Below are 26,145 nucleotides of genomic sequence, written 5' to 3'. Positions count from 1 at the left end.
CGCAGCTGTTTGTTGCACAGATGACAGTGGACTTGTGCGCTGCGAAGTGAGGCACTGCTGTGACCGACACGTACAACAGGGAAGGTACTCCAGAGTCGGGCAGAGGGTGGAAGCCGGAAGAATCCGGGGAGCACGGCAGAAAGAGCCCCGACGGCCTTCAGCAGGCTAGTCAGAGGAAGGCGGGCAGGAAAGACGCTGCTGTAAGGGCTTGTAAGAAAGTGAGCACTTCCCCAAAGTGCCTCCGAGGAAGCACAAACGGCTGGGAGCGGCGTGTCCCAGGCATCCGGACTCGGAGCAGGCGGCAGCGGAGGCTCACGAGGACACAGGGGATGTGCCCCCAGCAGCCTGGAAGGGGTACTGGTCGTGCGGAAGCAGGACCCGTAACCGAAGGGCCTGATCGGACCACTCAGCAGAAGCCACCTGCTTTCCGCTGGCTCCCCACCTCGAGAGGCCGAGAGGAGAGAAGCAAAGAGCTCAGAGTCCACAGGGAGCCCGGCTACAGGCCAGCAAATGCTCAGCCTCCCCGCAGACGGAGGAGGAGACCCTGCCTCGGGGGAGTGTGGCACAGAGACGAGGCTCACTGTCCCGCTCAAGCCTCTTTCGGCGCCTCCGAAGGGCCTGAAGGTCTGAGCGCTGGGCCACACAAAGCCCCTGTGGAGAGACCAACTCGGGGTGCCCCTCAGCCGTTCTCCCCACCCACCCAGGGGCGCTGCACAGCTCGCGAGCACCTGCACATCTCAGCAGAAGCTGGAAGCGGAGAAGGGCCATGTCAGGAGCATGGTCTGTGGCGGGGGTCTATGTGACAGGTGAAGGCTCCTGGGGTCCCAGCCGGGCTGGGCCTCCAGGTGCCCAAGCACAAGCAGCTCAGACAAAGGCAGAGTGAGCTAGGCGGGCAAGGAGACCCCGCCCTAGCTGTGGCCAGAGGGAGTCACTCGCTGGGCTGCGGAGGAGTCCCAACTTTCAGGAAAACGCGAGGCTGGCTCAGAGCCCAGCGGACGGCAGGCGGAGTCGTTCCAGGCCTTGAAATGCAACCACAGACTCCAGCTGCAGTTGGCCTGGCTGGATTTCAAACACCGCCAGCGACTCCGCCTCGCCGTCCACGGCCTCTTTCTAACCCGGAGCACCGGGATCCTTGTCCTGCACCTGGCCAGCCACGGCCTGCCGGGGGCCTCCGGTCCCATAGGCCGGCAGGTGGGGAGGCTGGCGCCCTGCACCTGGGGGCTGTGCTTACTGGATGGACTTGGGCCCCTGCTCCGCGCCCGACTCCCACGATGTACCCGACAAGCATTTGCACTTGAACGGACACATGACAGCATGAGGCTGTGGGGTCTGGAGGGGTGGGAACATTCTGCCATTGCTACGGTTATAGAAGTGGATCTCGGGTAGCCAGACCGAAGATGACCCCCCACGACCCTTGCCCTTGTAGCGTCACCTCCCCTGAACACGGAGGAACCCGTCCATGTGGAAACCGTCACGCTCTGAGCGATGGTCTGCTTTAGGGCAAAAGAGGTTTTTGCAGATGGGACTGATCAGTTCACTCTGGGTTCATCTAAAGGGAGATTATCTGGGGGTGGGGGTAAAAGCCAAGAGGAAGGCAAAGATTCGAAGAACAAGGGAGGGCTGGTCCAACACTGCTGACCTGCAGGGGTGGGGGCCATGTGGAAAGGAGATGGGGGCCAGCAGGGAAGTGGGAACCTCAGTCCTCTGGCCGCGAGGAAACAAATTCTGCCAACAGGAAGGCTGAGCCTCCTGACAGGAGCTTAGCCTGGGTGACGTCTTGGATTTGACCTTGCGGTGCCTGGAGATCCCAGCCACACCACAACAGACTTCCAACCCAGGAGCTGAGGACTGGGTGCCGTGCTTACAGAACGCTATCCTATGGCAAGAGAAAATGAACACAGGCCCATACCGCGTTATTACCAGGGAAATCAGGAAGCATCGCAACGGCGGAGGCACTGATGTGAGATGGCAGAATTCCGTGGCACAAAAAAGTTTCTATCATGTGAGCAGATTTATGGAAAATTATACATGAGTGAATTTGTTAGCATTAAGAGACGTAGTTTTTTTAAAAGATTTTATTTATCTACTTGACAGATAGGGATCCCATGTAGGGAGAGAAGCAGGCGGCGGAGCAGGGGAGGGGAGCCCGATGTGGGGCTTGATCCCAATAACCAGGGATCATGACCGGAGCAGAAGGCAGAGGCTTTAACCCACTGAGCCACCCAGGCGCCCCAAGAGAGGTGTTTGTTCCCTAAAATACAACAATCTAATCAGGACCAGTCAGCTGACTGTGGACAAGGACAGCATTGCTACTGAAGACGACAGACACTGGCCGCGCGGGGCACACACAACTGAGAAAGAAACTGTTCAGCCAACCTCTGACCAAAAAGAACCCAGAGGTGGGGGTTTTTGAAGCTACTCTGGTCCTGAAAGCATGGGTTGGCTCCAGGCAGCAAGAGCAGGGGTACGGCGAGAAACCAAAGCCCCGGGCTCGCCATGCTGGAGGGCCCACTAGAGAGACCCTCCCGCTTTCCCACCCTTACATTCTCTGGCTCGGGCTTCGTAAACTGCTGCTTCTCCTTCTGTCCTCTGGAGCTCTCGGGGGAGCAGTATTGGAATTATCTTGTCCTCAGCGTGAGGAAGAACTGGCCTGTTCAGACGCAGGGTCTGGGGTCCGCACGGCGGGCTGGGTCTGGGCGTGCATCCGAACTGCTCACACTCTCTCCCTCACTCTCTTCGCCAGGGAGACTGTCCAGGAGTTCAGGCTTTGCTCACGCACTACTTCCAGCTTGCACCACCAGTCCTTCCAAAGAACCTACTTTTCATTTTATTGATCCTCTCCCCGGCGCGTTTTCTGTTTGCTTTCTGCTCTGTACTGTCTACTTGCTTCTCTCACGGAGGCTATTAGACATGTATTTGTACCTGACGCAGTAGGCAGGGAGCTCACCAGTGTCCGGGCTTCATTCAGTATAAGCATGTAAAGCAATGGCCCTCCTTGGGGGCACCTGTGTGGTTCAGTCAGTTGAGCGTCTGACTCTTGGTTTCGGCTCAGGTCATGATCTCAGGGTCATGAGACTGAGCCCCGTGTCCGGCTCCACGCTCAGCACAGAGTCTGCTTGAGAGACTCTCTGCCCCTCCCCCTACTTGTGCTAGGACTCTAAAATAAATACAATCTTGGGGGCATCTGGGTGGCTCAGTGGGTTAAAGCCTCTGCCTTTGGCTCGGGTCATGATCCCAGGGTCCTGGGATCGAGCCCGGCATTGGGCTCTCTGCTCAGCAGGGAGACTGCTTTCCCCCCTCTCTCTGCCAGCCTCTCTGCCTACTTGTGATCTCTGTCAAATAAATAAATAAAATCTTAATAAAATAAAATCTTAAAAAAGAAAGCTATCCCCCTCCTTTCAAATCCCACATCAGCTGCCTCCCCCAAGTTCTGATCCACACTGAAGTCTTTCTTGATTCCTGAGTTACTTGGAAGTGTTTGAACGTCTACGTATCTGAGTGCTGTGTGGGAGACGGCCGTCAGTGCTGGGCAGGACCCATTCTCTCCTCCTCCCTAACAGCAGCACCGTGAGCAATGACGAGGTAACATGCCCAGCTCACAAAAACTACCTTTCTCAGTCTTCCCTGCAGATCGTCAGGGCCACGCGACAAAGGTCCGGTCAGTGAGCGAGGACGGCATGTTCCCACTGGGACTTCTAGGAAAGTTCCACAGGAGGAGGATACGGTTGGCAAAGACATCTTGCCCGGCCCCCTCTTCCTGCTTCAAATGCTGATGTGATGGCAGTGGCCTTGGGATCATCCCGCGCTGGAGGGGACCTTCTGGACCGCAGGCATGATCTAGAAGGGTGGGGCTGAACATAGCAGCAGCTGTGATGACCCCGACTACCACTGCTGGTAGAAAGAAAAGAAACCTGTCTCGGGCTCAGCTCGTTACCTAATGCAGCTCCTGACACTTCTAAGAGACCACTGTGGTACTGGGGTTTTGATCACAGAATAGTCACACGTCTGAGAGCATTTATAACTTAGACCAACAATAAAACGAACACTGCTTCATCCACCACCTAACCTGAAAAAGGCAGAACACTTCTAGGCTCACTGTGTTCTTGAAACTACACCTCCCTGTCTCTCCCCACCTCTCATCTCACCAAAGGGAAGCACTACCCCGGATTCTGTGATTAACGTTCCCTTTTACGGTTGGATCATGCAGTTTTGCATCCCTAAGTTATACTGCTCTACTTTGTACCCCACTATTTTTCTGCAATTGTCTTGTTTACTCCAGGTTACGAGCTAGCTCTACGCTGGCATGGAGCTACGACTCATTTGACCTCACAGCTCTAAGCTGTTCGTTGCATGAAGACACCACCATCTATCCATTCCCCCATTTATGGGTTTGTGGGTTATTTCAAGCTTTAAGCTATTACAAAATGCTGCTCCCAACACTCCTGTACGTGTCTCCTGGTAATCCATGGAACAGAGTCTATCTAGGAGAGTGCTTCCAACTCTTCTGACACCACGGCATATGTAGAAAACGCCATTTACATGCACACTGGAGGAAAACTGGAGGCATGTAGCACTCTGGAGGCAGCTGCAGAGGCGGCCCACAGAAAGGCATGTTTAAGGTTCGGGGGACCAGTAAAAGGAATCACAGCAATGCCACACAGCTTGGTGGCAGAGACATGCATGACCAGGCCAATGGTGCTGGTTAAGTCCAAACTGTCTCCCAAGGGGCAGAGAGCACTTCCCACTTCCACAGTCCCATGTTAGAGCTCCCTCGGCTCCCCCTCGTCCACAAGCCCGCATGTTGTCAGACTGATGTTCTGTAGGACCAGTTGCTGTGGTCTTACCATGTTTCCTCACCGCTACGGAGATGGGGCATCTTTCTGCATTCCTAGCTCCTCTTCTGAGAAGCCTATGTACTTCTCTTGCCCATGTTTGACTGGGGAGTTTCATCTTGAACAGACTGTTTCTGGCACCCTTGATACAGTCCAGATAGTAATAATTTGGCGGCTTTATGTATTCGATAATCTCCCTGCACGGGCTTGTTTTTCACTTTTCACTCTTCATTATTTATGACAATTAAGAGATTCTGTGCATCAGTCTTTAATGGTTTCAGTCATTTTGGGGCATCTTCTTTAAGAAACTCTTCTCTATGTTATTTGTTATTGAATAAAATAAAACCTGTTTTGTAATCAGAGACTATGCTCTATGAATCTGACGTTCTGTAATATGCGGAGTCTTATTTTCTGATCAAGCAGGAGGCTAATTTTTGCACACGTCCAGGGCATATTTGAGAATGATACACACTTTCCAATAGTTGGCTGGAAGGTGCTCTAACAGATGTCCAATAGATCAGGGATGACCAACACTGGCCATTGGGGGATGGTAACAAATCCAGCCCCAGCCATCTGCGTACATATTGTGGCCACTTGCACTCCACAAAGCCAGGGTTAAGCAGTTGAGACAGAGACCGTATGGCCTCACGAAGCTGAAAATATTTACTATCTAGCCCTTTATAGGAGCTTGCCAACCTCTCACGTTCAAAACTGTTACCCCTGTCCTTTTATTTTTTTATTTTTTTGTCTGCTTGGTAATGGAAGAGCTGCTTTAAAATCTTTTATGACAATGATACTTTGCAATTTCTGCTAATCCTCACTTGTTATGTTACTTATGTTGAGGCTCATTTATTGTGTGCAAATAAGTTTCAAATTGTTCAATGTTCATGGTATATCATTTATTCTACCACTAGAACAGTGGTCACTTTTTGTCCCTAGTTATTATTTGCTCTGAAATCTGCCTGGGTGACATTGTCACTCTACCAGTCTCTCTTCCTTAGCGTGAATTATTTCCATTCTTTTCTATCTTAACTTTTGGATGTGTCTCTCGTATATAGCATACAGCTGCGCTCAGTTATTCTGTGTAATCCGATGCGCACTTCTTAGTCAGAAAGTCTGGTCCATTCATTATGTATAGTGACACATACTTGGTTTGATTTCCACCCTCTTAGACTGTATTTTCTTTTTACCTATTTTTTCCTATGTTCTGCCCTTTTTTCTTGCTTTTTTTTAAAAAAAAATTATTTATTTATTTGTCAGAGAGAGAGAGAGAGAATGCACAAGCAGGCAGAGAGGCAGAGAGAGAGCAGGTTCCCCACTGAGCAAGGAGCCCGATGTGGGACTCGATCCCCTGACCCTGGGATCATGACCTGAGCCGAAGGCAGTGGCTTAACCAAATGCACCACCCAGGCATCCCTTGCCTTCTTTTGATTAAAATTTTTGCTCCATTTTTTTTTACCTAATAAAGGTTTGGTTTTTTTTTTAAACCATGCAACATTGTCTTTTATTATGTATGGCTTTTAAAAATTATTTCCTCAATCTCTCCATACAGAGGCAAAAGAAAGTATATTATTTAACCTACAGAACTGGGAAATATTGACCACTGCCTAGAGGAGGGAAAATCAACCCTAAACAAGCTTAACCAGGAGGCCAATTCATCTGCCGACCTCCAAGAACATGGAGATGAACATGATAGACAGACTGTGCCCCATCTGAACCTTCATTCACCACCATTCGATAACCCTTCTTCAGGCCCAAATCAGCAGCACATTTCTTGCCAACAATCATTAAATGTCCAAGAAGACTTTCATCATCATCTTCTGCTACAGAAATCTGGGATATATGCTCTTGGGTATCACCAGAAAATGAGTTGGTGCTTGAGGGGAAATGTCATGGAAAGCAAGACACTGGTCATCCTCAAAAATGATTTTGGCTGGGATTTCCTTGTGAATGATCTTCCCGAAGATTGTGTCGCCACCAGGCCGCGCGGCCAGAGCCTTGGCGATCTCATCTGCCATCTCAGCCTCCCTCCCGCGTGGACGTTCTGGGCAGAAGCTCGAGAGGAGGGAGCTACCTAATGAAGTTTTAACGCTTTCACATGTTCCCCTAGCATGATAACATGAATTCTAGACTTAATATAGTGAAAAATTCCATTAGTGTCTTAACCCTCCTCTGCAACAATGTAAGAGCAACTGAACTTTTTTTTTTTTTTTTTTTTTTTTTTTGAGAGAGAGAGAGAAATGGAGCAGAGGGAGAGGGAGAAGCTGACTCCCTGTTGAGCAGAGAGCCTGACATGGGAGCTCGATCCAGGGACTCCAAGATCAACATGACCTGAGCCTAACTAAAGCAGACACTTAACCAACTGAGCCCCCCAGGCATGCCAAGCATCTGAACTCTTTCTGTCAGATTTAAACCCCTTTGCTTGCTTCTTTATTTTTATTGTGGTTTTCAATGGAGAAATACATCATCTGTTTGCAAAACAGCGCTTGAAAAATACAAGGGGTACAGGTTTTACAAAACAAAGCCAACTCCAGTCATGAGACATTATGTACATCATGTGAAAAAAACTTGTCTGATATTCAGTTAATGAAAACTAGAAAGCTCCAAGTTTCCAATGTGGTTAAACAAATAGAATTACATAAAACACTTAATAAACTAATTTTCCCGCCAACGTGTAAACAAAATGACAAGACTACATTTGTGCCTGGCAATTCCAGCCAGACCCCACAGGTCTCGCGCACACTTCACCTGACTTACTGTGGCGGAAGGGCAAGGTGACTGCATGGGGCAAAGATGTGGGCAAAAGGAACACTGTGAACTTGACATCACAAAGTAGGGGTGAAAACAAAGCCTCAATTACTGCAGAGCCTAAAAGGAAGAAGACTATATTCCAACTTTGGAAAGTTAATCTAGAAGGATAGGGAAAGGGCTTAAGAAATAAATTACGGTTTCACATGAAAAATGCACCTGTGGTAGAAAGGCAGGAATCAGGACCAGGCTAACCGGAAAACTGTCAGGCTCACTGTGTCCAAATTAAGACAAAACTTCAATTCATCTACATCTGCGGCCATTCACGTGTCCTAAACATGGACGTCCTGCCACTTAGTTATGAGTAGTCTTTTTTTTTTTTTTTTAAAGGAAGGCATTCCTAATCTCTTGTAGAATAAAACAAAAACCGGAAGCTACTAGATATCAAGTGCTTGCTAGGAACTATTTTGTATGTTTCCATATATAAAATTTACCAATAAATTTTAGTTATTCCTTTAAAAATAAAAATTGGCTTAAATATTTTGGAGAAGATAACTTTTTGCTACAGGTTTAAACTGGAAATTAGCTTTACTGTAAGCAGATACTCTGTGGGTGCACACAAAGTTTCTCCTCTGTAGGTCAAATAGCCATCCGAGACCAGTAACTGTTTCCCAATTCATTACTTTCAGTAAAGCTTTCATGAAATATTAGCCATGGAATCAAAATCCAGTGTTTTGTACCATGTGACCACAGGATTGTGGGTTTCACATTGTGGTTAAGAATACATTAGCATTCTGGGTTTTTTTTTTTTTTTTAGGACTCTTACATACAAGCATACCTCGTACATACAAGCAAAGAGAAGGAAGGGGAAGTTAAAGGTTGTTTTTTAGGACAAATGCTTAAGGACACAAGAATATGGAGCTCTGTTAGCTATGAGACAGTATTTGCTGTGTGACTGCTGATTGTATGCACTCTAAAACAATTCCACAGATAAAACCAACATATTATTTCTTGATGGCATCCCGGCAAAACCAAAGACTTACTGATCACTGTTTCAGTGTCAGATATATACCCAATGAGCTGACATTTCATTTTAAAGGGTTAAAGCTACGTCATGGGGACCAAGCTAAATGGATGTTTGTGCTTTTTCTGGAGTTTAGTACACACTACACAAGGGCATCCGGTTTGACAGTTAATAAAGAAGAAAAATCTTTAAGAAAAAAACTAAAGTTCATCAAGCTGAAAAACTTAAAATTAGTTCTACTTTCTAATAAAAATATACATAAAGTGCATCATCAGTGTAAGGAATTTCAATACCAGTTTGTATTGCAAATTTTCCCCAACAATGCATCAAACATAAATCCAGTCTGGATGTCAGGCATGGGTACAAATATAGCTGGAGGGCTTTTTCTCTTTTCTCTTTATGGGCAGTCTTCCTTTAAAAGTTACTGTAACTGCTGCTGACGCATTTGTAGTAGTACTTCTAGCATCATATACTAACCTGGACCTCTGATCAAATTAGCCAAGTAAGGGAAGTTACCAAGTAAGGCTAAATCTAGCTTGAGTCAAATCTAGTTTGGTACCCTTCGTTCTCCTCCTTTAGCATTTGAAGACCACAGGTTGGGTTGGCAGATATAATTTATGGACCTTTGAGGTTGTTTGTATCAGTTCAATCTGTCTTCCCAAATTCTTGGTAATAGGATCTGCAGGGAGAGCCGGGATATTAGAAAGTTCTGTACTGGATGTTTGCCACAAGGCCAGCCACTGTCGGAGTAGTTTCTAATGGAGTTGTACTTGTCTCTTTATGAGTCTGTTCCTCTTCTTTTAGTTTCCTTGGTCCTTTATGAGGTGAGAATGCCGACTAGACGCCCACGATAGGATTAGCTATGTTTGTCGCAGTGCTCCCTGAAGGCCTGGGTGGATGGTTTACCAGACGTGTTGAAGAAACAACTCTGGCAACTGTGGCCTTTGGTAGTGGAAGGAGGGCTGGCTGTGAGGCAGTCTGAGGAATGCTTTCGCTTGACGCACCTCCTAAGCTTTCGCTTGGAGTCCCTTGTTGCAAGGAAACTTCAGTAACTTGTACGGCGGTCACAGATGCTGCCATTACAGCAGGAGCAGGACTGTTTCTGCCCTGAGAGCTGCCAGTCACTGGGCCGGTCTTCATAGTGCCAGCAGGTAAAGGCACAGACATGCTGTCTTCACTGTCTGTAGACAAGCCAAGGCTGCTGTCACTCAAAGCTGTTAAAGTGACACCTTCCGATGAATGGGTTTTCCGTTTCTGAAGCACATGATTAGGCAGCAGTTGATGAAGTTCCTTTCTTCTTAAATGCATTGCAGCAATTTTCATATCCATCTCAAACATCTTGCTATTTATTGCTTGCCTATAAACGGTATCTGTGAAAGACTGGATATCATAGGTGAGATCAATACTGAGAACCTCGGAGTTTTCTGGCCTTTTTAACACTAACCCAATCACCCACATTGTACGAAATTGTTCCTTGTCAGGATTTTCTTTAGGTGCCGGAAACGACTGAGGATTCACATGCGCCAGAGTAATAAATTCATTCTTCTCCAAGCTTCCAACCAGGATTCGGATTTTTGACTCCACCAAGCCCACCCATTCTAGATGTTGTTTTTCTGTTGGTGCACTTGCTAGGAGTACAATATAATGCTTATACTTTTGAAAGAAGCTTCGAGCTTCAAAAAGCTTAGACCACTCTGCCTTACTCAGCAAAATTTCATGTGTGATAGCAAGCCCTTGTTTAAACTCCTCAATCATGACCATCCTTGTTGAAACAGACACATTGTATGTGGAGTTCTGCTGTGGGTACGCTGGTGTGATTATGGGCATAAGATGGTACCTATCACTGGGATTTACTCTTGGGTCCCATACAGGCAAATTAAGATTCCGCTCTTCAGGCTCTTTCAGTAGCACTGGATTTGGCCATTCCCATTCTGAAAATACCAAGAAAAACTTACGAACAAGAGTTGATGCTATTGCATTTGGGTAGAGCTGGCAAGTTCTCGCTACTAGCATGGCCCAAGAAACACCTCCCAGGAATCCTAATATATTGGAATAGATATTGTGGCATTTGGCCCACAGTTTGATGGCTCTGAGAGTTAACCTGAAGTTGTCAATGTTTGGAACTAGATGTAAAATTTCATCTGTCACCCGGCAACCGTTAAGGCTTCTTATGCATCTAATATCTAAGTTTTTAAGCAGACTGTCATCTCTTAGGTCCAAATCTTCTGGAATAGTCTGCAGTGCCAACCTCGCAAACAAAATATCAATCTCTATACCATCAAAACACAGTTTAATAACTGGTACAAAGGCCTCCTCAACAGCCCTTAAATCTTTTACTTCTTCGTGTAGTTTCAATTTGTCATAGAATGAGGTGAAAAAGTCACTTCGATCAACATGTCTCGGCGCAACGCACAGCGCATCAATGTCAGCGCCTTTCGTGTGTACTCCTAATCTGTAAGAGCCAAACGTAAAGATTTTCCCTCCAACATTTTCAATTACAGCTTGTGGAAGGCTCTTGCTTTCACTGATTTCTCTTATCCATTCCTTTACCAGATTATTTAATTTTTCCAAAATTAAAATCCTGCGCTGCAGTTCCTCTTCCTCTTCAAAAACCCCAAAGGGCTTCAGGGTTTCAATTAACTTCTGGGTAAGTACGCAGTCAGTCTCCTTGGGGGCTGCTAAGCTGATGGGGGAGGAGATGCCATAGCGCTTGGGCGGCGGCGGTGTCTGTTGTGATCCGGAGGTTGTCACCGGAAACGGCATCATCTCTAGCGCGGGCCCTGCCACGCCAAGTCCCCCGCCACCGCGACCGCGACCTCCACGGCCGCTACCCGGGTCATGATCCGCTGAGGCGGGAGGGGCGGGGCTCCTACCAACCCAGGTCCAACCCGCTCCCTCACCACTCCCGCCGCTTCAAGCGCCTCCCGGTAGTCCCCTCTGCCCCAACATGGCGCCCGGGCCCTCAGAGAGGCGTTCTAGAACGGCCACGCACAACACGTATGCCACGGCGCCTGCGTGCCGCGCGGAGCCTCACGGGAGTTGTAGTTTCCGAGGTTCCGCCACAAAACTCCCGACAGGTGTAGGTGGTCGGGGTACGCCTCGCTCTCGGCTTCATCCGTACTGGTTACACACACCTACCGTCCAGTCCCTTGATCACCATTTTCCCATACACCTCAGATCGTCTTCCTCTCCAGGGGCAGCTTCGGGTGGCCTCTGCCCTCGGGCGCATCCTTCAGAAGCCCCTCAAAGTGAGGGTCTGCGGTGCAAAGCACCTGCATTGCGTCCTCCACGGCCAGGTGCCTGGCCGGTGGTGTAGCTGGGTCTGCCACTCCGGGCTGACAGTTCTGTTCTTCCCAGCTGCCGCCTCTGGTTTCTACGGTCTCTGTTGAGAAGTGCCCAGTCTGGCTGACCTGTTCCCCTGTCCTTTCCTCTGGCAGCTGCAAAAATCCTCTGTGCCCTCAGTCTCCTGCGGTGTGACCACCACTAGGTGTCAAGGGGCACACGTGATTTCTGAATCATAAGATTCATGCTTTTTATTCCATGACCTCAGGAAGAAACTCAGGCATGTCCTTAGAATATGCTCCTCACACTGTTCTCTTCTCTTGATTCTCTTCATGTGGACAAGGATAAACTTTCTCATTGGGTTCTCCAAGTCTCTTACCTCCTGTTTCCTCCTGGGTGGTGATCAATTCTCCAGTTGTTGTAGTTAGTCTCAGCTGTAGTTAGTCTGCTGTTTAAGCCATCACAGAAGCATCTATTTAAGTACTTACATTTTTAATTACTGGAAGCATTATCTTGTTATTTTCCACATCTTCCCTCTTTGGAAGACATTCTATTACTTCCTGTTTCCTTTCTACCTTTTATTCAGTAAACATTTCAAACTTACTTATTATTCTATAACTAGTTATAACTATTACTAATGGTCCCAATTCTTAATACTCTTAAGTATTAATTCTTAATACTCTCAAGAATCTGAGTCTAGCTTATTTTCTATGGACTCAGACAGGCATTGCTTCAGGGGTCTTATAATTTTTGGATCGTGATCTCATCTCTGGTGAGTCTGGGGATGCCTGTGTGGATGTACTTCCAAAGAGGAATCGTTTCGTCCCTATCAGATGTCCTTGTATGCTATCAAATTGTATGCTGTAATTGAATTCCTTTTCCAAGGACTAGCCAGATCACCTGAGTAGTGTGATTCTGAATCCCAAAAATACGTTAAAGGAAGAGTGGTTTTTTATTCTAGGGAAGAGTTTTCCCCACCCAGAGCCCAGATCCAGAAGGAGAACTCTGTCACCTCCTTTTACCAGCTATCAGATTCTTCCTCTCCCATCTTCTACACTCAGTGTGTCGCCCTTCAAGAGTTGCAACCATATCCAGGGGTTTCAGTTCCCACTCCCTGCCTCTTTAGGTCCTGAAGTCTCTCTTTTCTTTTTTAAGATTTTATTTATTTTATTTGACAGATAGAGATCACAAGTAGGCAGAGAGGCAGGCAGAGAGAGAGGAGGAAGCAGGCTCCCTGCTGAGCAGAGAGCCCAATGCGGGGCTCGATCCCAGGACCCTGAGATCATGACCTGAGCCAAAGGCAGAGGCTTTAACCCACTGAGCCACCCAGGCACCCCTCTAGGTCTCTTTCTTGGGCAGCTGTTAAAGTTTCTTGATTGCAAAGACCGGCAAATGCCTCCAGAACAATCATAACATAGAGAGCCAGCTAAGAGTCTGAGATTTCGAAGTACCTCTTTTTGGTTTCTTTTCACCCCTGCTGATTTACTTTATTTTCTTGGGTACTCAGCTATACATCGTAAAGGAGATTCTTTTATATTTCAACCAACACTTCCAGGCACTTTACATAGAAAGATTTTCTAGGGTAAGTAATCCCAACATATTGTAAGAAACAGAAGTACCTATTTTTCTACCCATTTCAATATAGTTTGAATGCTCAACATTCCAGCAACACAGCTATCAGTAAGGTCTTTGGTGACTTCCATGTTGCCCCATAGGTGCCCCTATTTTCACAGCTTTAAATATCACCTATTTACAGCTTAATTTAAGCCTCTGTAACAGACCCTTTTTAAAGATTATATATACACACACATACATACATATGTATGTATGTATATGAGAGAAAGCACGTGCACGCACGAGAGAGGACAGGGGAGAGGAGCAGAGGGAAAGGGAGAGAATCCCAAACAGACTCCACCTGAGCACACAGAGAGCCCCACACAGGGCTCAATCCCACAACCCTGAGATCATGACCTGAGCCAAAACCAAAAGACAGACACCTAACCAACTGAGTCATCCAGATGCCACATGACAGACTGCCTTCTGAGCTCCAGATCTGTATTCTGACTTCCTGTCTACCATCTCCATTGAACATCTGAAACTTAACCTAGTCCGAAGAGAGCTCTTACTCCTCCCTCCATAATTTGTTTCTCTCTCAGTCACCATTTTAGTAAATGGCATCTCCACAAATGCGCACGCCAGCAACTGGGGAGTCGTTCTCAACACCTCCCTCTTTCTCAAACTCACCATCGAGTTCATTTACAAATATTGTTGATTCTGCCGCCAGAATATATTTGGGGTTCATACACTTCTCTCTGCCTGTTCTCTCTACTTGAGGTCACCATCAACTCTCATCTAAACTCCTATAATAACTTAATTAACTGCCTATTACGGACCTTTTCAAGTATTTTCTACGAGGAGCCAGAGTGGTGTTTTAACCCCTTCAGTGGCCTCCCATTATACTTAGTCTAAAATCTAAGATACCCAACAACCCAGGTTCGTCTTCCCCTGACCATCTCTCCAGCCTCAGTGCCCACAGCTTCCCCCCATGCTCCAGCCACACGGCCTTCTTCCAGTGCTGAAGGCACTGAAGGCAGTGCCTTGCCTTTGCTTCACTGTCTCGCATCCCTGAGTCTGCACACAATGCTCTTCCCTCCGCCCAGAAAGCTCTTCTGGCTCCACAGGTGTCCACTACTCTTCACCTGGTTAACATGTTGTCATTCTTGAGACTGGCTTAAAATTTACCTCCTCGGAATTTTCCTAACCTTCATGCTCGACTAGCACATGTGCTTTTCTTCCACAGCAGTGACTACAGTTGGTAATTACGTTTTCCATGTGATTGTTTCTTTGCCTTTGCTTCCCACTAGACTCTCCGCTCCTTGAGAACATGATCTATTTGTTTTTTCCCGGCTATCTATATATACACCCGGTCAGGCACCAATGGAGTAGCGCTCAGCAAATATTTGCTGACAAATGAATGAATGAGCACGAAAAATAAAATTCTTTCTCCTTTGAGTCACTGGTAATCAACATCCAGAAGACTCGTTTCTTGGATTTTGATTAGGTAGAGGTCAGTTTCCGATCTACACGTTGCAACCCAATTCATTTCGGGGCTCGGTTCGTAGCTACTTATCCCCGTTGGCTACAGGGAGTTCCTGTGGCCTCATGACTCCAGCAGCCCACGACACTACAGCACCTTTTGATGAGGGAGGTGTCCGTGGGTCAGGGGCTCATACTCAGTGCCTGAGGATGGGGAAGGGCCACACAAGGAAGTACACCACTGTCACAGCAGCCTCTCTGGAAGAAGCTGGGGTCCAGCAGTGCTTACTAAGAAACCAAGTGGGCGTGTCTACAAGCCAGAAGTTCTGTTTCTGGAGAATACCATCAGAGAACTCTGGAAGGACCCTTAAGAGGGTGGATGTGGATGTACCATTGTTCATTGTAGGATGAAGCTGGATTTAACCTGAGTGCCCGTGATTTGGGGAACGGATAATGTGGTGTATGTAAATACATGGAAATGATGGAAAACTATGCTTCCGTCAAAAGCGACAAACTGAAATTTACAGCACCACAGGGAGATATTAATCTTATCATGCAGTGTCCTTAAAATTAAACTTTGATAGGGCACCTGGGTGGCTCAGTGGGTTAAGCCTCTGCCTTCAACTCAGGTCATGGTCTCAGGGTCCTGGGATCGAACACCACATCGGGCTCTCTGCTCCACAGAGAACCTGCTTCCCCCCTTTCTCTGCCTGCCTCTCTGCCTACTTGTGATCTCTGTCAAATAAATAAATAAAATCTTTAAAAAAAAAAGTTTGAACTTTGATATAGTCAAAGTTTTCCCCTTGCAGTTTGTGCCTTTTAAGCCTTCTGTGAAGTCTTTCCTTCTCTTAGCTGAGGCCAATTATCCAAACACCAATTACAAAATCCTTTCCCCACTACCTAGGAGGCAATCTACATTGCACCAAATTCCCATTGGGTCAGTCAACATAGGTCTGCCTCTGCCTTCTCTATCCTGTGCCCTCCATCTGCTGGGAAATTCCTGCCCCTAAACCACATGTCTGAATTACCGTGGTTTTAAAACATGTCTCAGAGCTGAGGAGGCCAATCTCCCCCATGCTCATCTTGTTCAAACCGATCTTGGGCATCTGAGAACCAGGCTCCTTTCACAAAGATGGACTCAGTCTGTGCAAGGACAGCACAGCAAAGGTGAACTTAGGACTCACTTACGCTTTCACTCCATACGCATCCGAACATGTGTTCAAGATCTCTGGCGACATTTCTGCCATTACAACCATCAGAAGGATTGTAGCATTCTCTGTTTATTATTATCTAAAACCAGTGAGAGACACTGTGCTATACGATTTAAATATATCCCCGGCAAGCTTTCCCCAAAATTATAAGACCCTTTTGGGAACCAACAGATATCAACCTGCTTTAAATGTTAATAAAACACAGTTGTTAGTATGTTAATACTTCTTGGATATGCTTCACGTGGTTGGCTGGACTAAATGAGGTTTCCCTTTCCATTTAACCAGATTCAAAATTTTGGTTTTATGTCTACCCGTTTCAAGACAACTTTAAAGAGGTTGATGTGCTTTGGTCCAATTTGGTACAACCCAGAAGGGATCAAGAACCAGTGGATTTGTTATACTAGGCACAAATGCTGGCTAATGGGTTTGTTTGTTTTTAACATACTTCTTCCAGAATTTTAAAATCAGTTTCGGTAAAACTGTAAAGAGGTTTTAGAAAATGAGTTAAGTGTTATTTATAGAATCACTAGTTACTAGTGACAAGCAATTATCACCCCCTCTCGCCATGTGAGCATCCCAGTTGGGGGCCGAACATGAAGAAAGATGAGGAACCGGGGATCTGAGGGCTGCCAGATGTCTGGTGTTCCTGCTCGTCCCCCACCCCGACACCTAACCCCTCTGGCCCCAGCACCCCGGGGGAGCCCGCACGCCCGCACACACACACTCCTTTTCACTGCCTAAATTCCTGCCCTGCAGTGTCCACACTGGCCACTTCGCCAATCCCTCTAGTTTACAGCTTGTCAACATCTTACACCAGTTCTGACCTCCCACTGTGGGTTTGGAGGTAAGCTTTGGAGGCTCCCTGTATAATGTGGCCGGAAGTCCCCGGGGAGGCGAGGGTGCTGCTGGCCGGGCTCCCAGTGGGTGCGACCCAGCTCAGGGGAACAGGACTGTTAGGCCACCTCTAACACTGCACTTCTTTGTGAAACTGAAGGTTCTGGACTTTTTAAAAATCTACACAAGGAATTAAAGATGAGACAGGTATAAGCAAGTAACCATTTGACTTTATGTTCTCTTTGAATTAAAAATTCTCAAAAATGTCTTTTAAGCTCAATGACTTTACGTGGTTCATCAAACCACGTAAAATAAACTCTGCCCACAATGATTCTATCCCTGTGACTATGCTTAAAGGAGTCTCACTCAAGACTCACAAGGCAGTCACCCCCCAAATAAAAGGAGACGAAACCCCAGATTGCCTCTTTTATCCTGAGAGAAGTTCTTAAAGAGCAGATTCATTGCAGAAGGAAAATGTCAAAAGCACGGGGAGGTTGGGGGATGTGTGAGGATGGAACTCATGGTGTACAATCCATGAGTGGGGACAGCGGAGGGCAGCCCCAACATTTCTGCCACTGGCAGGGGGGTGTGGGGGTCCAGGCTCCATCTGCCCATCTGTGGATGGAAAGGTTTAAGGAACCACACACCAAAGTCAGGTGCTCAGAGTCATGTATCTGCCACCACCAGCCACTCACACTGGGCCTGAAGGAGAGGGGAGGTGGGCAGCTTGTACCGTCAGGTGCCCAAGGGGCACAGTCACTCAAACGACAGCTTGGACCAGGGACCGCCGCCCAATCGGCACACCACCCTCTCTCCTCCCCGTCCCCAACCCCCAGCAAAGAAAATGGACTCTAACTCTGGAGTCTTAGACACAAGTGGGAAGTGGGACTCAGGGAGGAGCTTGCTCCCCTTGCGGGCAGCAGTCCTTCAACAGGCACTTAACGAGCCCCTACTGTATGCCCCACACTGCACAGACCCTTGTATGGTGGTTGGTCACAAGCCCGGAGGCCGAGAGGCCATACAGTGGGATGGCCTGCACACCTCGGGTCAGAGGCTCTAAGCTTGCCTCCTTCACAGAGGACACCCGAAGCAGGGAAGGAGCCCCCATGTGCAGGGACTGGAACAATGCTGAGCCTCCGAGGGCCACGCAGGCCACACAGGCATCCACAGGCAGGAAAACAAGCCCCGCATGTCACCCTTAAGTTACTGGGCTTTCAAGGCACCCAAGTCCCTCCGTGAGCCACAGAGAGCAAGCGTGGCCTGAGGACCATGAAGGCACATGGCCACGTTTCCACATACAGGAAACATTGACCACCGGCCCCAGTGGTCAAGCACTTGCTGTGGCCAACAAACTAAGCTCAGGCCGCTGGGTCCAAACTGGTGCTTCCCAGTCCAGGACCATGTTTGCCCCCAGGGACACCCGCTAATGCCAGAAGACATTTTCAGTTGCCACAGCAAGAAGGGGTGTTGCTGGCACCTAGCGGGCAGAGGCCTGGAACTACAAACTACCCTCCGGTGTACAGGTCGGCCCTCGCAGCAAACCACGGACCGAAAACGTCAGTGAGGCCAAGGCTGAGAAATCCAGGCTAAACACACCCTTCAGGAACCTTCACTCTCCCCCTCCCAAGCCACTGATAGAGACCACATGGCCCAGCTGTCACCCCTCCCCAAAGTGTGCAGAAGCGATCACTATCTCCGTGTCAGTGACAGGACCCAGAGCCCTGTCCGAAACACCAGCCTCCTGGGAATATGTGAGTGGGAGAGGCCCTGCTGCCCCGCCTACGCAGCCGCCTCTCTCCCGGAGCGGATGCACAATATTTTGATACTCTGGAAATCAGGGGGAAGCTGGCAGCTGTGAAAAGACAGTGTTTATGAAAACAGAACCCAGAGTGCCTGAGTGCATTACTATGGGTGCAGAGTAGTGGTCCAAACGGTGAAGGGGAGCCCCAGGAAGTGCCCGGCGCACCCTTTCACGCCCTGATTCAGAGGGGACCCCCCTGAGTTTGCAGGAAGAGGGCCACTCCCGGCTGCTGCTTAGCTCCAAAGAGCCACCAGGACGCACACTCTGGACACTGGCTAAGCGAGCCCCGACCCCCAGGCCGCATGAAGTCACGTGCACACTGCACACACTGGTGCACACAGATGCACACATACACACACATGCATATGTGCACACGCAGACGGTCCCTTCCCTTCCCCACCACTCTTCCCAGACGAGGCAGACTGCTGCTGGCTCACGGGAAGAGTAGGGACAAGCTGGCCTGCTTCTGGGGGAAGGAGGAGAGCAGAGAAGCGTGGAGCCCCGCAGTGCAGGGGAATTCAGCCGGGGCCCACATCCCCCCATCCCCTCCACACCCCGCCCCCGCAGCCTCCTGGCCACACACAAGGCCAGCGAGGCGCCCCCTCTCTAGAGGACAGGCAGGCACAGCAGGGGCTGGGGGAGGTGGGGTTCGGCAGGAGACACCGGGCAAAGTCTGCCGGAGCAGGCGGACCAACAAGCTTGAGATTCCTTCTCATTATCGGACTTGGCCCAGAATCGTCAACACACACGGAACATTCGCTGCGGCTCCGGGGGGGTGGCTCAGACGACCCACAGCCTCCACATGCCTCCTGCACCGTCTCGCCCATCACGGGCATGGGGGGTACAGCATGGTCAGGGGTCCCAGAGTGCCCTGACCACACCCCAAGGGAAGGCCGGCAACTTCCCGGGGTCCAGGAGGCCTGCTTCAGGCAGGTAACACAACCCGCTTCCAGCCCGGAGAAGTGTGTCAGTGAGACTGCTCCCGTCAATAGACTCTTTATTTGAAAGGTTTTGCAAAACCAGCACCAGGTTGAATAGGCTGTGGGCAAGCAGGCCTTCTCTTGCCTCGGCTCACATAAAGGCAGGCCATCTGCAAGGGGCTGGTGAAGAAGGAGACAGAGTCCCATGTCCTACAGATGGCATCTGGCCCCAGGGCCCCACCAGCCATCACCTGTACGACACAGAGCCAGCTTTCGAAGGCCCTGGCCGGGCACCCAGGGCAGAGTGACCCCTGTGCCCTTCACTCAGCAGAGAAAACACCAGGTGAGACAGTGACCAGGAGCTGAACACCAGTGCAGGCCCTCAGCATGTCTGCCTGGCCTGGTGGGAGGCAAGGCAGGACCAGATAAAAAACCAAAGCCTGGGCCTGCCGGAGGGCTGGGGAACTCGGGGTGCTGGTCCAGGGAGGCTTGAAAACAACAATACAAACGACACCCAGGCCTGCTTGTGATTCTCACCATGTGCCAGCAACTCCCAGAGCCGTCAGGGGTAATTCCGCCCCCATCAGAAGGACCCCAGCTCTGTCCTCAGCTCAGTTCTGCCTAGAAGCACACGGAACAGACTGCTTGCCACATACAGGAAACACTAATAACACGCAACTATGACCCCCTGCACGTCTGCCACGCACTGTGCTAAGCGCTTTACTGTATCACTAACGCCCATGATGCTGAAGTCATGGCCCCATTCTCCAGATTGGGAAACCAAGGCCACAAGAGACAAACTAATTTGCCCAAGGTCACAGAGGGCCACTGCTGCTGAATGTCAACCATGGCCCCCTCTGGACTGTGAGACTCAGAGGTTCCCATCAGGCCCGAGTAACCCCAGCCCCTGGGAGACCCACCGACCCCTACCCCACCCCCTGCTCATCTCTACACACTGAAAGTACAAAGCAGGCCCCGGAGCAGAAGCAGGGCTAGAGAGAATGAGCATTTGCAACACCTCGGGGACACACACAACAGGTCAGGAGGGCTCAGGGCCCCTTTCAGCCCCGGGACATCATGAAATCAAACGACAACACAGGGCCACACAGAACAAGTCCCTTCTTTACACAGAGCCACCATTTTCTCCAGGAAATTAAGAAAAAAACAAATACAACTTAAAATACATTTAGGAGTCTTTTACCTTTGAAAAAAATTATTGTTTATGGTGTTCACCTATTAACATAATCAACTTCCCACCAACTGAACAAGAAGCAGACACAGAGCGGCGGCCCATAGGCCTCCAGCAGCCCCAGGCACCCACAGACCCAGGCCCACCCAATGCACCCCGTCCCCTCTGGAGACCCGACTTCCTCCCTTGTCCTTCCACCGGCTCGTCCCTGAGATTCCAGACTTCTCTAACGCACCCGCCACCCGCCGGGCCCCAGAGCACGTGGTGCGCCCGGCTCTGACCGCAAGACTAAAGCACCAGCCCCCAGTCCTGCAGGAGAGACGGACCGCAGTCTCCAAAGGAGCTTGAATTAAAGCGGGAAATCTATGAAGTCCTTAAACGCCGTGATAGAAAACTCAGCCTGGTATTCCTGAGTTTTCCCCCAAACAGAGCTCCGAGCCTCTGGCTTCCTGTTCTCCCCAGGCCCGGCCGCTCTCCCTGAGGCTTCTCCCCATCCTCACCTGCGGTCATGGTGTCCACGTCCTTGGCTGCCAGCTCCTCCACGTCAGACTTCTTTCTTAGCTCAAACCTCCGGGACAAGCCTTCTCGGGGTTTCCATAATTCCTGGATCAAGAGGGGCTTCTCGTTATCTCCAAAGACCCGAAAGCACTCAGCCTGCCACTGCTGCCCCGAGCCGCCGGCCTGGCCCACCACGTCGCACAGCACGTACTGGCTGGCGCACTCGGGGCTCAGGGCGTAGCGCTCCAGTGCCTCCTTCACCAGCTCCTGGGCGCTGGACATGCAGGTGGCCAGGACGCTCTTGTAGTGCGTTCCCGTGCAGACGCTGTCCCCGAACACCTTCAGGACCCCAGGGGCCGAGAGCTGCGTGGAGAGTTCCGCGGGGTCGTCGCTGGCACCCAGGCTGGAGAAGGTGGTGTCCAGGTCCCGGTACTTGTAGCTCAGCGTCCTGGACAGCATGCTGGACAGCAGCTGGCTCTGCCGCTTCAGCTTGCTCTTGGTGGGGGGAGACATGATGAAGTGGGCCCCATAAAACATGGCGGGCCCGTCGTCATGGACAATGGCGGGTGGCTCTGGCCAATGGCACGGAAAACACTGCGTCCTGGGAGAAAAACGTCAGGTGGGTCAGCATCGGCCATCGAGTGGCAAGAGCAAACGAGGCTCAGGTGAGTCTAGCGGACATAAGGGGTCATCCAGGGCCTCACGTCCCAACCCAGCTAGCAGCACGCTCCCTCCGGCCACCAGAGCACCTAAGTCGCAGGGACCGCGGGGGACAAAGCAGGTTTGAACAACCTGAGTTGCCCTTCAAGGAAAGCCATTACCGGGAAGCATGAAGAGGTCACCAAGAGGTAAGCCCCGCTCTGCAATGGGGTTCTGATGTCTGCAGAGAGCCAGGCGCATGCGCCCTGTGGCAGGCAGCCAGGAAACAGGCCCCGGGCACGTGGATGAGCGGACTTGTCCAGCAGAATTGCGACAGGGCTGGCGCTGTCCCATGGGAGGCAGCCCACAGAGGGTAGCAATGCTCATTGCCTTAAGCTCAGCCTCTCCTACACCATAACCCCTAATACGCAAAATTAATCACAAACACCAACGGAACTAAAAAAACGGGCAAAGACACGGACACATTAACAGAGTGATCGGACACCCGGAACACAGATCCCCCAAAACGCGGCTCCTCGATGACTGGTCCTGGCTTGAAGGAGCTGCTTCCCTGGGGCAGCTGCTCTACAACGTCCACGCGACCACAATGGACACAAAAGGGCTCTTCCAGAACCAGCGGAGGCATGACTGGAATGTATGCATCCCACCCACTGCATCCAGCCTGGTATTCAGCCATACAGTCCAGCGATACAGTCTCACTGGACAAATCAGAAGACAGCTCTGGGGCGCTGTGGTGTGTCATAAAATCATAATTCCATGCACCTAGAGCTCGAAGGGCTTAGGATTCTAAAGAGAGAGTTTACCAGGCTCTCCCTGCCCAGGAGCTGTGGGAGCAGGAGGGCAGCCTCGGCTTCCTAAACACCGAAGCTTTGCAACAAGTCGGGGACACTGAAAAACCACACCCATCCATCACCCAGCCACCCTACATTCAACTCCTGTGCTCTTGTCCTCGCCGAAGAAACAGGAGGCAGACTAACCCAGAAAAGTCTATCCTCTCGAGGCTCTGCAAACAATGGCCCAGGTCCCAGTGAGTACAGCAGTGGGCCACTGTCTCTGGGACAAATGTCAGCACTCAGCCAGTGTCTGCAGTCCTGACCCACTGCCGGCTCCATAGGCACCAGAGAAGGCTTTCTGGAAGCGAAGCTGTGTGCTTAGGGCAGGAGAAAGTCACTGAGGACCCCTTCCAACCAAAGGACCCACACTGACCCCAAGGGAGCCCACAGAGGACCTGCGCTTGGGCCTCCTGCTAGCTGTCCTCTAGGCTTCCGTCACGTTCTCTAAGTCCCTCACTCCGTCTGGGATGGAGAGTCTGGCCGAAAGTGTGGAAGCAGACCTGCCATTCAACTCCTCTAGGACCAGCCTGGGTCTGTCCACCGCCGCACCCTCAGAGAATACCAAATGCTTCAGAACCTTCTGACAGCTTCATGCGCCAAAGGCCAAAGACGAGGTTCCAAACACTGACGCCTGCCCCTCGGGGGTGGGCGGGGGACACTCCTGTCCTGTAGCCTATCATTTGTGCCCCCCCCCAAAGCTCTTTAGCACATGCAGTCAGTGTCCTCAGCAGAACAAGCCTATGGGGCTCTCTGTGGCCTCCATGAATGGCTCTAGAAAGGCTTCGTTTCTCTCCTCCTGAGGAATGTGAGACCCATCTCCTTGTGAAATCCTAAGGAGGCCAGAGCTGGCCCCGGCCCCCACCCCCGCACCCCCCTGCATGGGCCGGTCAGATACAACTGAGGCCTTTTGGCTAGAGCCTGCATGCTAAGTTCGTACGCCACATCCGCAGCCCATTCCCACTCGAGCCTTCCGCGTTACACAAGTGTTACACAACGTGCCTCTCAGGACACCCCGGCTCAGAAGCCTCTGGGTCAGCACCTTCTCAAAGGACCTGAACCCTCCCCAGACTCTCTGCTTACCTGGCCGCCTCCTTCAAGCACAGGTCCCAGGGTCTCCGCCCAAACCCAAAGTGGCCCACAGGCTTGGAAGCTGCTGCCTCTTGAGAAGGGGTCTGAATTTGAACTTAAATACGATGCCGTCAAAAGACTGCAAGAAAGGCCCCCAAGGTGCGGCGTAGAAGGGACTGCTGTGCCTGGCACGGGGGCCAGGTTCTGTATTAATTCTGCCTTAATAAACAAGAAATAGAAACTGACCCAGCTGCTAGGTCCCCACCCAGGGCCTCAGAAGTGAGCTCCCCCCCCCCCTTCTCTTCAGCAGGATTCCAAGGCAAAGTTCGCAAAAGCACATCAAGAGCAGAGAAAATGTAGGACAGACTGTGATCTGTTCTCTTCACGAGCGCCTTCTTAAGCCCCAAGAAGTCCCGGCAAACACAGACCCTGGTCTGTTTGGTCTATCTGGTCAGGAAGCCTTTTTCTCCCCATGGTCACTCCCTCTGTGGCCATCTTCAGAGAGCAGCCCCCCCTGACGGCGGCCACGTGTCCCCTCGCCAACGTCCTCCCTGATTGCAGAATGCAGACGACAACCTATTTGTCCCCCTGGGCCGCCGGACGGTCCCTAGCAAGGCCAGGAGCGCAGGCACACCCTCCAGAGCAGGGCGCGCCCTGGGTAACCCGATCTGGGTTTTGGAGGCATGACCTGCCCCTTCCCCTTGCTGCCCACTCCTCTTCCACACAAACATTTGGGGGAAACACGGGCCCAAGGGTGTAAGACACTTGCTGTTGCTTCTCTCGGGCGATGTTTTTCTCTTGTTCTCCAGAAAGAATCCAATTTCTGATGAAAACAAGCTCAAGTCACACCAGTGAGTGCAACGAGCGAGGTCAGAACCGGGCTGATGAACTGGGTGGAGGCACATGGCCGGCCCAACGCCGCAATGTGGAACTCATTAGAATTTCCACCAGGACAGGGAAGGAAGAGAGTAGACTCTCAGGCTCGGCTTTGTCCCCACCCTCCATAAATCCTACCTTGACAGCTCTAGCCAGAGCAGTGCTGTCAATTACAAAAATAATTTAATCAGATGTAATTCTGACAGGCTACCCTCTGGAGAGGTGACTTTTCCCACCAATGGGATGAAGGCTCCTCTCTGGAATGCACAAGAGGTACTAACTGGAGACACCTGTAATCACCCTCCACTTGCAAATTCTTTTGGGCAATTCAGATTAACCACTTAACAGGGTATGTGGGGGGTGCTGAGCAGGCGGGTCTGCAGCTCCCCCCCACCTTGGTCCTAACCGACCGGCTCCCTGATGGGAAATAAGCCAGTTTCTTCCTGGGGGGGTGGGGAGGGGCGGGCCAAGCTCCAGCTCAGCATCTGTTTTCTTAGCTGCACTATTTGTCGAGGGGCTGGAGGTGGTACAGAAATAGCTGGGAGACAATGCTTTCAGCTGGCACACGAGTGGGAAACGCGCTATGTGAGCAGGGAAACCAGGACCGGCTGTGCGCCCGGGGGGTATGTCACGCCGACCCTGGAAGGAGGGCGCAGACCCCCATGCCCTGCTCCCCGGCAGCGCCCGCGCTGCCAGACCTCCTCGAACGGACCACCAGGGAGACTGGGGTGCCCTGCAGCGGAGGGCCAGACTCCCGGGTCTCGGGGGACCGTGGCCGCAGCCGAACCCTGGAACCCGCAGGGCCCGGCCGCCCTCGCCCGCGCTCGCCCCCCCTCCGGGTCCCACCCCTCTCCCCCCGCCGGGGCCGCGCCGGGGGCCCGACAGTGGCCGGTCTCCATGACAACCGGACAAGCCCGGCCGGAACGGCCCCGGAGATGCCCCGTGAGGGCCCCGTTGCCCCAGCGCGCGCCCCGCGGCCTCCCGGCCGGCCAACTCTGCGCCCCGGGGCCCTGGCCGCCGCTCCTCGCGCAACCCGCGCTTACCTCCGCCACAGCCCGCCGCCGCCGCCGCGTTCCCGCGCGGCTCCCACACCGCCGTTAGCCCGCGCCCCCGCCCCACGCCCCGCGCGTGGCGCGGCGCCTCCTGCCGGCCGCCCAACGGACGGGGCGGGGCCTGCAAGGGGCGGGGCCTGTGGGGGCGGGGCCTCCTGCCACCCCCGCCAACTGCTGGGCGGGGCCTGGTGGGGTGGGGCAGGGCCTGCTAGGGCGGAGCGAGGCTTTCCCCTGACAGCCACCTACCTAACGAACGAGGGTTAGACCTCGAGGGGGTGGAG

The 26,145-nt window shown here is 51.2% G+C and overlaps 2 protein-coding genes and 1 pseudogene across 6 annotated transcripts in view; all 3 read right to left on the bottom strand.

Annotated features, from left to right (window-relative positions):
- Positions 1–25,936, bottom strand: part of RADIL (Rap associating with DIL domain) — a 71,697-nt gene extending 45,761 nt beyond the window's left edge. For 3 of the 5 annotated variants that reach the window (XM_045075158.1, XM_045075160.1, XM_045075159.1), the window contains exons 1-2: positions 25,856–25,936; positions 21,378–21,976 (exon numbers count right to left, since the gene is read on the bottom strand). In XM_045075158.1, coding sequence (XP_044931093.1) covers positions 21,378–21,912 — 535 coding nt within the window. In that variant the 5' untranslated portion in view covers positions 21,913–21,976; positions 25,856–25,936. Of the gene's footprint in view, positions 1–21,377; positions 21,977–23,948; positions 24,906–24,950; positions 24,973–25,855 lie in introns of those variants that run through there. The other 2 variants (XM_013047107.2, XM_004775025.3) reach the window with 2 other exon arrangements.
- LOC101689206 lies at positions 6,318–6,880 on the bottom strand (annotated as a pseudogene).
- Positions 7,266–12,601, bottom strand: PAPOLB (poly(A) polymerase beta). The gene has a single exon (XM_013047109.2). The coding sequence runs from the start codon at positions 11,368–11,370 to the stop codon at positions 9,442–9,444; it is 1,929 nt and encodes a 642-aa protein (XP_012902563.1). The 5' UTR covers positions 11,371–12,601; the 3' UTR covers positions 7,266–9,441.
- Positions 25,937–26,145: the final 209 nt, after the last annotated feature.

The sequence above is a fragment of the Mustela putorius genome, unplaced genomic scaffold (assembly GCF_011764305.1).
Source record: "Mustela putorius furo isolate JIRA1106 unplaced genomic scaffold, ASM1176430v1.1 tig00000139_pilon_pilon_pilon, whole genome shotgun sequence".
NCBI lineage: Eukaryota > Metazoa > Chordata > Mammalia > Carnivora > Mustelidae > Mustela > Mustela putorius.
This window is presented reverse-complemented; position numbering and strand designations above follow the sequence as displayed.